This window comes from Oreochromis aureus, linkage group 13 (assembly GCF_013358895.1).
Source record: "Oreochromis aureus strain Israel breed Guangdong linkage group 13, ZZ_aureus, whole genome shotgun sequence".
NCBI lineage: Eukaryota > Metazoa > Chordata > Actinopteri > Cichliformes > Cichlidae > Oreochromis > Oreochromis aureus.
In genome coordinates this window covers 34,465,897-34,480,003 of record NC_052954.1, presented here as the reverse complement: position 1 = coordinate 34,480,003, position 14,107 = coordinate 34,465,897, and the positions used below count along the sequence as shown (strand labels likewise).

The window sequence follows — 14,107 nt, the reverse complement described above, 5'->3', positions numbered from 1 at the left end:
TTGAAAAGAGGCATCAGAGAAGCCAAGGCAGTGTACAAGAGAAGGATCGAAGACCACTTCAGCACCAACAACTCACGACAGGTATGGCAAGGAGTTCAGCACTTAACCAACTACAAACCTTGCAATACCACGTTGACTGAGGGCAATGCGGAGCTTCTGCGGAGGAGCTGAACCACTTCTTCGCACGCTTTGAGGTGAAGGGACCAGAGGCAGCAGCAGCAAAACATCGGACAGCAGCAGCAGCCCAAGCCTCATAGTGCAGGAATATGAGGTGAGGCGCACACTGAGGGCAGTGAACCCCAGGAAGGCCGCCCGGACCAGATGGGGTAACCGCAAAGGTCCTAAAAGAGTGTGCAGACCAGCTGGCTGGGGTCTTCACTAAGATCTTCAACACTTCACTGTCCCAGTCCTGCATCCCGCCGTGCCTAAAGTCAGCCACAATTGTCCCACTGCCAAAGCGTACTAACATTAGCAGCCTCAACGACTACCGACCAGTTGCTCTAACACCTGTTATAATGAAGTGCTTTGAGAAACTGGTCCGACGTCACATCATGTCCTGCCTGCCACCCACACTCGACCCACTCCAGTTCGCATACAGAGCTAACAGATCAACTGAAGATGCCATTGCTACAACGCTCCACACCACCATCTCTCACCTGGAAGTGCAGGGCCGTTCGCCAGGCTGCTCTTTGTTGACTTTAGCTCTGCTTTCAATACGATACTCCCGGACAGACTAATAGTTAAACTGCTGGAAATCGGACTTCCTTCTACCACCTGCCGCTGGATCAGAGACTTCCTGTCAGACCGTGTACAGAGAGTTAGAGTGGGGCCTCATCTTTCCTCAGCCCTCAGCCTTAACACCGGCTCTCCACAAGGCTGTGTACTGAGTCCCCTACTGTACACTCTGTACACACATGACTGTGTTAGTACCCACCCAGACAACGCAGTCATCAAGTTTGCAGATGATACCACCGTGGTGGGGCTCATCTCAGGGGAGATGAGGCGGCGTACAGAGCTGAAGTTCAGAGGCTGTCAGATTGGTGTGTAGATAACAACCTGGACCTCAAAACCACCAAGACAAAAGAACTGGTAGTTGACTTCAGAAGGAGGAAGTCCGAGCTGCAGCCTGTCAGCATCAACGGGAGTGCGTGGAAAGGGTCTCCAGTTTCAAGTTTCTGGGTGTGCACATAGACACAGACCTCCAATGGAGCTCTAACACCTCTGCGGTCTTAAAGAAGGCCCAACAGCGTCTCCACTTTCTGAGAATCCTCAGAAAAATGGACCTGAAGAAGGAGCTGCTGACCGTCTTCTACCGCTGCTCCATTGAAAGTGTGCTGACATATTGCATCGGTGTGTGGTTCTCCAGCTGCACCACAGCACACAGAAAGGCACTCAGAGGGTCATCAATATGGCCCAAAAATCATTGGACATCCTCTTCCCTCCCTGAAGGACCTGTACAGCACTCGCTGTCTCAAGAGGGCACGCAGCATCCTACGAGACTGTACACACCCAGGACACCGGGTGTTTTAGCTGCTGCCGTCTGGCAGGAGGTTCAGGCTGCTGAGGTCCCGAACAAACAGACTCAGGGACAGCTTTTACAACAGGGCAATAGCCCTAATCAATGCAAACAGCTGACCTGATTGGCTACCTGCCTGGACTTTTTTAGGGGAGGTAACAATGTTTAAAACAATAACAATAATAATATTTATATTTATAACAAGGTGCAATAATAATTAATGTGCAATAATAACAGTGTGCAATACACATAACACTTATTCTTCTTTTTTATTTCTAAGTTAATATACTGTGTTGTGTTGTTTGTGTTGCGTTGTGATGTGTCATATCGTGTCGTGTTGTGTTATATGTAGTGCCGACGTAGGACAGTTTTTCCAATTTCATTGTACTACTGTACTATGTATGACTGTGCAATGACAATAAAGAATTATCTTATCTTATCTTATCTTATCTTGGGGCCATTTGGCATCCCCCTGTAGGTAGTTTTGTGTCTCGTTTGAATTGCCTTTGCGTTTACTTTTAGAGTCTTTTCTAAAAGACAACAGTTATATAAGGGAGGACTCTCTGACAGTGAGGATTATCTTACAGTGTTTGTTTTTCCTTCAGTCACATTTCATGATGTCTTAAGAATAGTGGACGCTGAGACGTGGACGGTGTTTGTTGGAGTTGAGACTGACAGACTAAATAAGAGGATTAAATCTCCCAAAGGGTGACTTTTTTTTTTGTTTTTTTTTTTTTGAGCACGCTCAGAGGCCTCGGTCATTATTCCGACCCACATCCATCATACAGATTCCCAGATAAAACAGTCCCCCGGGCTCTCAGCAAAACAACCCTCTATTAGCTCTTTAAGTGCCCCCATCAGCCCCCATCACCACTTTAAACGCTGCTTTAATGACACAGGCGGAGCTCTTTGTGCTGTAACGATAACAGCTCTATTCCTCACAGAGTCGGAGGGCAGCTGACTGTGTACATTTTCATCAGAGGTCAAAGGTGAACGGATTGTTAAGCACTGATGAGGTTTAAAAGCTTGTTGCTTCACTCCAAGAAGAAATGATGCGAGGCTTGAAAGGAAATGAAAGGAGCATTTAGTGTTTTTATTCCACGATGAGGAGTCCTGACTCCTTCTTGTCGAGGCTGCCGACCTTTTCAGGTCCTCTAAAACAGATCGGCTCAAAACTGCAGACGTGCTGCAAGAACACTCAGACCCTGAAATAAACACACTTTATTGTATTTTATTCAGTTTTTTATTTACATTTTCACATAACAAAGTGAGCTCTCTCTTGTTTCTTTTTTTTTTTTTTTTTTAACCCTTTGACGTTATTTGAACAAGAGACTCCACTGTGCAAAAGTCTTGAGCTGGCCCTCATTTCTTGACAGTTTACTTCCAAGGACTCGGACTTCCTTCCTGTCAGAGTTCTCCGGCTTCCTGAAGCTCTTCCAAAGTTCTTCTTTGGACATTGGCTGCTTTTTCACCCATTTTCATTCCAGTCCTCACACCTGAGGGATGTTTTTTGAATCTCGGTCATACCAAATATTTACTTAACTCTGTGTTTACATGGGAAGACTTCCATAGATGCATGCTGTGCTTTTCGGCTGTCCTCTTGTTATAGGATTTTGAAATTACGTGTCTGCGGGAGAAAAATGGACTGAGCGCGCTCAGATTTTTGAATCCTTTCTCTTCGTGTGGTTTGTGTTCGCATGTCCCCAGGTGACTGTCATTAAAGAGAAGCATAGCGTTCACATAACATGTCCTCGTCATCGTCAGCGCTGTAATCGAAGATCACGCAGGTGTGTCAACCTGATGTTAAAATAATGGTGCAGGATGAGAAGTTGAAAGTGTTTAGGGGCTGAAGAGGATGAGATCAGGCTTGTATCTTCCAACACAGTCACATGTCTGAGCCGCACATGATGATGGGTGCAAAACGTTATTTAATATTCATCTTGCTTATTTAAAGTGTGCACAAAGTCTCAGGAGAGCACCGCCGGTTCATCCAGCACCGTCTGCAGCCACATTTTCACTAAACTGACTGCAGACCCTCCTGATCTCGGCGGGATGAAGCCTTCACATCTTCCCTCAGGGCAAACTTCACGTCGCTGAGAGTGAGCTCTGTGTGGTGTTATGACAGATCTGTCCTGACCTCCTGCAGCCTCGTTATTCAGATCGAGGCTCTTTCACAAACAGCTTTCAGATATGAACCTGAACTCTCGGCCTGCAGCAGGAACCTCAGCGGCCTCAGCTCATTTTCCTCCGTGTCTCTCGGGATGACTCTTCCTCGGAAACGCTAAGATCTTGTACGCTGACCAAAACAAATGCGCACACAGCTAAACGCGGTGGTTTAACAGACCACAGCTGTGACGCCGAGCAGATTTGAGGATGTTTGGTCCACGATGTTTAAAACACAGTGACACCTCCTCCTTAGAAAATGACTGACAGAGTGAAATTAAACCCACTGGCTGGATGTTTGTGTTGGAAAAGCCCAAATCTCTTCAGGCTGACTCACACTGAACATGTCAGTGCTCCTCTTAAAAGTTCAAAAACACACTGTAACATCTGTTGCCAACAAAAAATACCAAAACAGCTTAATAAGCTGATAAGATGACAGCCAGGAACGAGTAAAACTATTACAAAATGCTGTTATTAATAATGCAACAATAATTATTAATAACTGCAAGGAGACACAAAATAACTTGAAAGATGGAAAATGATCACAAGTAGAGACAAAATCTCAAGAGGATGGAAAATAAAAACCAAATGACAGGAAAAAAAATACTATGAAGATGTAACATGATCACAAAGAGACACCAGGTAACTGGAAATGGGAAGCATTTGTTAACAAAGAGATGCGCAAGACATGAAAAGGGATGCAAAATGACTAGAGGGAAAAGGCTAATAGAAAAATAAAAAATAGAAAATAACGACAAAGGGACGAAAGTTTGTGCAAAGAGATGGAATATGGCCCAAAGTTAACCACAGGTCTAATGATGAGAAATAAATAACCAGAATGAATGATAAATAACCAAAGGGATGCAAAATGTCCAGAGTGGCGACACACAGTGACTTCAAAGGGGGACGCTAAATAGATTTATGAGGAAAATGACAGAAGAAAAGCCACTAAAATGATGTAAAAATGACGATAAATATACAAAGTGACCACAATAGCATACAAAATGAGTGCAAAGGGGGAGCAAATGGCTACAAGGATCCACAACTATCACAAATGGACCCAGAATACAGGCACAGGGATTCAGAATGTCCACAAAAAGGACATAAAAATGACTTTAATATGCAGGTATATTAAACAGGTACAAGGATGTGAAGTGATCAAAGGGACACCAAATATTGCTAAATTGGTGGACAATAGGCACAAAGATTAGAAAAAGAATTTCCACAAAATCCCAAAGGGATGCCAAATAGTGACAAGAGCAACAAGTGTTATTGTTGGCAGACATTAAATGATCACAACGGAACAATCATGTCTGATCACGACATGTTTTAAAGAAACTACTAGAATGATCCAAAATGAACAGACTCAGAGGCCAAGGGATGCTGAATGGGCACAGGGATGCAAAATGATCACAAAGAAATACAAAACCTGTATAAACAGATGCAAAATGGTTACTAAAAGTTGTTAAAAGGTCTACAACGTGAAAAGTACAAGATGTAAAAAGAGCTCAAATCTCTTTATCTCTCATTTCTTTTGCGAACACTCGTTCCCATCATCCTTCACTCTCCTGCTACAAGTTCAAGAACAAATTTCGAAATGTGTTCTAGGAAAATATCGTCTGCTCTCAACTATAGGAAATTACAATCATTCATCACAGAAGTAATTCCTGGCATGAGTCAAACATCCATCTAAACAGCTTCTCTGCAATCCAACACAAACAAAATCCCCTCATTTAGTTTCACTTTGTTGCAGCGGCTCATGTTTGTGGAGATAAAGTGTTGAAATGAGTCGGAGGAGTTTCCACTTCACTCTCAGACCTGCAGGCTCTCACTCTACTCGCACATTTGAGGAGTTTTCTCAGGATAAATGACAAGATTAGCCTGCATCATGTGGTGCGGAGCCCCAGGTTCAGTCTGATGGGTCAAATGAAGCTGAAGGTGGAGATTAAAGAGTCGCTCTCTGATGTTGTTGCACCGTCTCATACTCACCTGTGAGCTTAGTTTCCTGGAAATAACACGATGACCCAGCGTGCCGCGAGCACAGACGGGCCCCCAGCATCCTACAGAGGAGCCACACTCCCCCCAAATACAGAGATTTGTGCTCTTTTTGCAGTTACTTTGTTTTTGGATGTTTTTGTGTCTTTGTGGTCAACTCTTTTGTGTTGCTGTGTTGTCTCATTGTAGTTCACAAGCTTCCTAATCTGCTCCTTCAGCTCGCTCATGCATCTGTGTTTCAGTTTAGCCTGGAGTCGATCTGTGAGGTGTGTGTGTGTGTTTCTGCTTTATTTGTTTGAAAGTGTGTGTTTCGTTGTTCAGGCTCAGCAGCAGGATGAGGGGAGACTTCCTGTATTGAATTACTCACACTGTGAGGACAGATTGTTGAGTAGAAGTTCAGCTACAGAGGGGGGGATTGTCACATGCTCCTGAATTAAAATGGACCAGGTTAGCCTATTAAATCAAACCTTATCTCAACATTCTTTAAGGTGCAACGAGAAACCCCGAAGACTCTGAGGACATCGATTTAAATGATCCACAAAGGAAAACAGCATGAATGTGAAACACACAACAACCACAAGGAGATGTCAGACATTTAAAAAGAGGATGCACAATGACCAAGGCTGGAACTTTAAAAGATGAAGGAGTGAAGAAATGCCCTTTAAAGGGAAACAGCCACAGGAAGGATCAGGACATTTACGAATGGATGCACAATGGCTGACAGGCGGGGGGGGGGACAACCGCAAATGAGTCAAAGTTACGAGAAAATGACCCCCCCCCCTCCCGGGATGCAACTGTGGAGGCTTCAGAGGCCTCGTGCATCAAAACAGGGAGTCGTGTTTGTCTAAGACTCGCGTCCAGGAGCGCAGACGAGGTCGTGAAACATGAAAATACAAACTCTGAGAGCTGCTGGTGCCACCGTTCGCCAGAGTCAACAGACAGGAAGTCCCGAGATAAACAGACAGAGGCACACACACACACACACACACACACACACACACACACACACGACCAGTAAACTGTGGACGCTCTCTGCATTCACACAAACTGACGCCGTCCTCGGGCTTCACGCTGTGACTGCTCCTTTCTACACATCCTGTACTCGTCACTGAAAGCCTGAAAGCAGGATTACACGGAGAACATAAAGAGAACGTTTTTCTTTTAAACTGGACTTAAACTGGACATAGATGGCCTCTTTTACTCCTCTTTCAAACCATCTGTCCTCTCTGTCCAAAATGTGAACATTGGCATCCTAAAGGACAAAGGTCAATGTTCACATTTTGGACAGAGAGGACAGATGGTTTGAAAGAGGAGTAAAAGAGGCCATCTATGTCCACTGTGAGCGACCATCTTTGAACAGAGGCGGTGGTTTACGACACCAACTGTCTGCCATCTATAATCCAGTTTTGAGATCTTTTCCCACTCACATCCTGGGCCATCTGACCTCAGGAAATCACATGATAGGGTGGGGCCAGGTTTCAAAATGAGCTCACCCGAAACCCTGGCTGATTAGGTCCCACACCCGTTTTCACACCTTGACGTGAGTAATTCAATACAGGAAGTCTCCCCTCATCCTTGGCTCATGTGATTAGGTAGAGGATCACCAGGGGGTCCATTGTCCCTCTTGGGGGGAAACTCCCACAGGGTTTAAATCTGGGACTCTCCACCATTTGACCTTAGAACTGCAGAAACTTCTTGGATGAGAGGTGAAACGTCTTCAAGCAACTTAAAGAAGCCCACACGCTTTTCTTTCCAAGCTCCTTAGACTGCACTTGGTAATATTGCAGATCAGGGAGACAGTTACAACTGTGTATGGGATGTGTATGTGTGTCTGCACGTGTGTGGTCATCTGCAGAGACCGTGTTGTGGAGTCTGACAGCAGTGGGGAGGAAAGACCTAGGGAGTCTCTCCGTCCCACAGCGTGGGTGCCGCAGTCTCCCACTGAAGGAGCTGCTCAGTGCTGTCACAGTCTCATGCATGGGGTGGGAGATGTTGTCCAACAGGGATGACAGCTTAGCCACCATTCTCCTGTCACTCACCACCTCCACTGGGTCCAGAGGGCATCCTAGAACAGAGCTGGCCCTTCGGATCAGCCTGTTCAGTCTCTTCCTGTCCCCAGCAGAGATGCTGCCATCCCAGCAGACCACACCATAAAAGATGGCTGAGGCCACCACAGAGTCATAGAAGGTCTTCAGGAGTGGGCCCTCCACTCCAAACGACCTGAGTCTCCGCAGCAGGTACAGCCTGCTCTGCCCTTTCCTGTAGAGGGCGTCTGAGTTATGAGTCCAGTCCAGTTTGTTGTTCAGATGAACACCAAGGTACCTGTAGCTGTCCACAGCCTCGATGTCCATACCTTGGATGTTCAGTGGTTGCAGTGCAGGATGTTTGTGCCTGCGGAAGTCTACCACCAGCTCCTTGGTTTTACTGGTGTTGATCTGGAGGTAGTTCAGCTGGCACCAGTCCACAAAGTCCTGAGTCAGTCCTCTGTACTCCTTGTCGTCCCCATCAGTGATGAGGCCGACTATTGCAGAGTCATCAGAGAACTTCTGCAGGAAGCACTGGGTGGAGTTGTGGGAGAAGTCTGCAGTGTAGATGGTGAAGAGGAACGGAGCCAGAACCGTTCCCTGTGGGGCCCCCGTACTGCAGACGACCCTGTCTGACACACAGCCCTGAGTCCTCACATACTGTGGTCGGTCGGTGAGGTAGTCCAAAATCCAGGTAGTGAGGTGATGGTCCACTCCAGGTTGTCCTTCAGGACTGTGGGCAGAATAGTGTTGAAGGCACTGGAGAAATCAAAGAACATGATTCTCACAGTGCTCCCAGCGGTCTCCAGGTGAGAGAGCGAACAATGCACAAGGTGAATGACGGCATCATCCGCTCCGGTGCCAGGCTGGTAGGCAAACTGAAGTGGGTCCAGTGATGAACTCACCAGGCGCCGAAGCAGAGCCAGGACCAGCCGCTCCAGGGTCTTCATCAGGTGGGATGTCAGGGATTAAAACAAACCCAAAGACGAGCCTTGTGTCTTTTCACAAAACAAAAAAAGAATCAAAACTTTAGTGATCAGATCCCAAAGAGATGAAAACCACGTCAGAACAACTAAATTCAACACAATGAAAAATGTCTTGGAGCAAAAATATTCATGAAGGGATGCCAAATGGTCACATGGGGATGCAAAATTAACATAATGACGGCTATAAATGAATCTTTTGTTTGATCGTTTTGCCTTCTTTTTCAGTTTTTAGTTATTCTGGTGTTACTATTACATTAACCGTTGTCTCACAACAAAAAATAAACTAAATCTGCATTTTTGGACTCAGCTCACGTTTTTATTCTTATTCTGTGGTTTTCATGGTTGATTACTCTTCAGAGAGTGGAAGTGGGGCTTTTCCTTGAAGCTGAGTGTTGGTGGCCACTGAGAAGAGGGCACAGTCTTTGACCTCTGACCCCAAACAGGAATACAGAACAACAAACTGTGTGTCTCTATGTGTGTGTGTTTCCATCTTCCTGTAACGCTGTGGACATCTGGGGTTTTCCTGGCTTACAACCGGCCTTTAAGAGGAGCCAACTACACGTCTGTGCACATACAGCAGAGGCAGTTAGACCGAGTTAGACACAAATATGTAATCTTTCCTTAGGAGCAATAACATTTTTTTTTAGCAGGAAAACTGTGGACATATCACACTACATCCTGACTGTGTGTGTGTGTGTGTGTGTGTGTGTGCGCGTGCGCGCGCTTTGTGCAGGAACTGGTGTCCGTTCGTGCATAACCATGTGCAAACGATGGCAGTTAAGTGTGGAACAGAGAAGTACACCATCAAGTCTCAGAGTCCATGTCCGAGCGGGACGCCCGACTGTCACCTGACCATGTGAGTGTCTTTGGTTCGTGGCTTCAGCTGAAGAAGTCTGTGACTCATTCGTTGATCATTTTAGTTTTTCTCATTGGGGATCGTGAGGTTTCTATAACATCATTAACTCTCGACCCTGCAGTGTAAAGTGTGTTGATCTTTGCTCAGTAACTTCCAAATCTGTTTAATATGTAGATATATATCATATCTATGTAATAGACTCCTATTTGTGCATGTAAATGGAGAGTCGTCTTCACACACTAAGGTCAATTATGGTGTTCCACAGGGTTCAGTGCTAGGACCAATTCTATTTACATTATACATGCTTCCCTTAGGCAGCATCATTAGAAGACATAGCATAAATTTTCACTGCTATGCAGATGACACGCAGCTCTATCTATCCATGAAGCCAGGTAACACACACCAATTAGTTAAACTGCACGAATGTCTTAAAGACATAAAGACCTGGATGGCCGCTAACTTTCTGCTTCTTAATTCAGATCAAACTGAGGTTATTGTACTCGGCCCTGAAAATCTTAGAAATATGGTATCTAACCAGATTCTTACTCTGGATGGCATTACCTTGGCCTCCAGTAATGCTGTGAGGAACCTTGGAGTCATTTTTGACCAGGACATGTCCTTCAACGCACATATTAAACGAATATGTAAGACTGCTTTCTTCCATTTGCACAACATCTCTAAAATTAGAAATATCCTGTCTCAGAGTGACGCTGAAAAACTAGTTCATGCATTCATTCTGTTTCTTCTTATTAATCTCTGTCTCTCTTCCACAGCATGTCTTTATCCTGTTTTTCTTCTTTCACCCCAACCGGTCGCAGCAGATGGCCGCCCCTCCCTGAGCCTGGTTCTGCCGGAGGTTTCTTCCTGTTAAAAGGAAGTTTTTCCTTCCCACTGTCGCCAAAGTGCTTGGCGACGGTGGCATCAGATCTAAAAGCCTCCTGTCACTAATCATCTTCAAATTACTTTGATGTGTGTGTGTTTTCAGTGTAACTTTGGTAGACAGTAGAAAGCATGTTTTTATCCCTTCACTGACCTGGGTCCAGATTGATTTTTCATATTTCTCATGTTTTCCTGTCTCAAAATCCTGAATCTGAAAGTTCAGAGTCAGAACAAACCTCACCTGCATGCAGATGCAGAACTTTGGGAGTCAACCCGCCCACAGACGTGACATCTTTGCTGAAGGTGATGGCTTCTATAGAGGCCGAGCAGCAGTAACCACGGTGTGTTTGTATGTGTGTGTGTGTTCATGTGCAGGTACAAGCTGTCCACACGGCCGATTTACAGGCAGCAGCAGAAGATCGTAACCTCTCTGCTGTGGCGCTGCTGTCCGGGACACGGAGGACACAACTGCGAGGACACAGGTGAGTCAGCAGCATCACCATCACCCGAGTCCACGTTAAGGATGTTTTTGTGAAGCAGACTTCAGTGTTGCGCAGGTTGTAGCACAAACCTCAGACTGACATCAGAGAGTTATCCATTAAAAGTCCACCTTAAGAGTTCCTGTCCTGTTTGGTCCCCTTCCTTTTTGGCCTTCAGGTGGCGCCTGGTCTGCACTCGCTGGCTAAAATCTGCTCTGGTTTGTTTGGGTTAAAAGCAGCCTCATTACATTTATCCACTGCACTTTAATGTGGTTCCAAAATCAGAAACAAGTGAACAGAAACAGCCTGAATAACAGTAACGTATGAAAATGGGTTTTATTTATATTATTGTCCTTTAAATGAGAGAAATCCTTTTCTGTATTTATGATCTAAAATATTTATTAATATTTATGTTCAGTGAGTTTGATTCCGATGCCTACAGTGAGCCTGAAAGCAGCCGCGGTTATTCATAAACTGCTCGTTTTAATAAAGGAGATGAGGATGGAGTATATTTAGAGTTGCTCTGAATGGACGCCTGGTTCTGGTTTCCCTCCGCTGGAGTCTATTTTTACTTTTCCAAGAACAGGCTGGCTTTAGTATCGCTCGGGAACTTAATGTGCTCCAGATTTTCTCAGCGTGTGGGAACAGCCGTGTTTATCTGCAGGAGGACGTCCTCTGCTCTTCGCTTCTGTTTGTGTGACGCTCAAAGTTTATCAGCGGTCGTCTCTCAAAGCTCTCAGCTCCTCCACAAACATGCCACATTATTGCATGATCTTAGCTGGCTCGGACAGATGTGGCTGCTGCCTGCATTTTTCTGTGTTTCCAGTATCTGAGGCACAAAGTCAAAGCCATGAGTTCATGAATCCATCACTGAGTCTCAAATCAGGAGCTCATGAAGAGAAACATGAAAGTCAGTCATTCTCTGCCTCAGATTTTTATTATTGCTGTTCATTTGTTGCTCTGAGCCCTTGATGTGCTCGGACGTCAGCTCGAATATTATCTAAGTTTACGGGAGGAAGAGGAGGAGGAGGAGCGGGTGTCTCAGCTCGGACCACTGCCTCGAGGATAATTAATTTTTATTGACCATCTCTGAGCTGACTCTTTCTCTTTGTTAGTTTAAACTGCAGTTTTACAGCTTGTTCTGTTTCTTCTCCAACAGTCTCAGGTCCTCGGCAGGATTCTGAAAGCTCGACTCTGATTGGACGATCTGGAGCAGGCACAGCAGAGGTCAAGGCTCCAGGTATGCTCTTGGAAATGAAACATTTTTGACTCTTCAGGTAACTCTTGTCTCAGACTGTAGAGCCACAGCGAGCCAATCAGTGCATTGGTCATAACAAACAGGAAGTGGTCATCGATGGTGTCAACAATCAGACTCCACCTCGGGATGATCGATTTGAGACTTTTCCACTTACAGTCGAGACCCAGAACTCAGCTTTCTATCAGATCTGTTTGTAGTAACTCTTCTTAAAAGCTTACAAGTACTGCCCCTCAGCAGGCTTCCTAAAAATGACCAATCAGAAAAAGAAAAAGAGAGACAAGCTAAATTGCTTGTTTCAAACAAAAGATGCACTGATGATGCACCGATCTGAGAAAGAAGTATTATTCTGGACTGTGAATCATGCAAAGCTACTTCAGTCGCATGAGTCACTTCTTCCTATGACAGTTTTAAAAACAACAGGAAACGACCCAAATGAGTCTCCAGTCATAAATCATTGAAAATCACACAAAGATACACAGAAATATAAGCATATTATTAAAAGTAAAGTAAAACGAATAATATTAAATGAATAAATATGAATAACTGTAAAGAAAAGATCAGGTAGAGGGAACAATAATAATATATATTCATTAAGAACAACAAGTGAAAAGATCTGGTCATTAAAGGGTGGAGGAGGGGTCCTGCAGTGAGGATGACCTCAGAAACCTGGAGGAAGAATAAGCTGAGAAAACGCAGCTAGAGGAGCCGCCTCCAGCTGCAGGAGGTGCTGCTGCGGTCACACCGGGGAAAACTGGTTACGGCGACCTCTGGCTGACCTGCCGGTCTCTGTTTGCGGTGGTTTTCGACTTCGTGTTTGCTCAGAATAAATTGGTTGGCTCTTGAGTTTCACCTTCACTCTCTGCGTTAATGCCGCCCTCTGACTCATTACCACTCTAACAAAGTGAGGAAGCACCGCGCTCACATCGACAAAAGGTCAAGTTCCCTCCACCCTCCTCTCCCCTGGAGAAGAGGGCGTGGGTGCGCCAGTACCAAGGTCACCCCCCACCCCCTACTCCCACGTTCGCAACATATAAATAAAGAGTGAGTCATCTTGTAAACGGGGAACCACAGACACACTGTTCAGAGGTCAAAGGTCATACTGGCCTGATGAGAAGATTCAAGTTGGTGTGAGCTGATGGAGAGGAGAAGAGTGCAAGTCAAGTGGCTTTATCATCATTCCAACCACGTGCACAGTGAAGGAGAACAAAAACAGTGCAACACCAGACAGTAGAAAAGTGCAACAATGACAGCTGGTTGTGCAAAAAGACTGAGCTTTGTGCAGGACAGGTGGGAGGAGGTGATCCTGATGGAGGACACATTTCACACGACATTGGCTGCAGTGACCTAAGACCATCACAAACAGATGCCAAAGAATATCAAATACACCCTAAATGAGTCCAGTGGGATGCAAAACAAGTACTAAGACATGTAGAGTGACCATGAACTGATGGAATAAGACCACAAGCACGCAAAATGACCGAAACAGATGAAAAGTAAAAATTTGACTACAAGGGTGTGCATAAATGACCAAAATTTAAAGAAAAAACCCCACAAAGGGATGCAAAATAAGTACTGAATGATGCAGAACAACTTAATGACTTTAAACAACCAAAAGGAATGACTACAAAGGGATAACAACATGAGAGTATGAAAGGGCAAATTTACCACAGAAAGATGCATGATGATAGATATTTTTAAAGACGAACAAAATAATCAAAGGGCTGAATGTGAAATTACCACAACAGAATGGACAATAACATCTAATGGACACTGAATGACTAGAGGGATGCAAAATGAGTAGAAAGAGACGTTAAAAGGAGTTTAAGAGCGCGCAGCAGCAGAAATCAAAAGAACATCAATGAACCGAAGAGAGCGAGTTTTTGGTTATTCTGCTGTTTTTCGGTTTTCTAACTGCAGCAGGTTGATTCTTTGTTCTGCTTTTGATTCAACA

At 44.9% G+C, this 14,107-nt stretch overlaps 1 protein-coding gene across 1 annotated transcript in view; it reads left to right on the top strand.

Moving 5' to 3' along the window:
• mmrn2a (multimerin 2a) overlaps window positions 1-14,107 on the top strand; it is a 40,396-nt gene that overhangs the window by 3,962 nt on the left and 22,327 nt on the right. Inside the window, exons 2-4 of the mRNA XM_031753099.2 lie at window positions 9,418-9,540; window positions 10,795-10,901; window positions 12,058-12,138. Of these exons, the coding sequence (XP_031608959.1) occupies window positions 9,418-9,540; window positions 10,795-10,901; window positions 12,058-12,138 (311 nt within the window). The remainder of the gene's footprint in view (window positions 1-9,417; window positions 9,541-10,794; window positions 10,902-12,057; window positions 12,139-14,107) is intronic.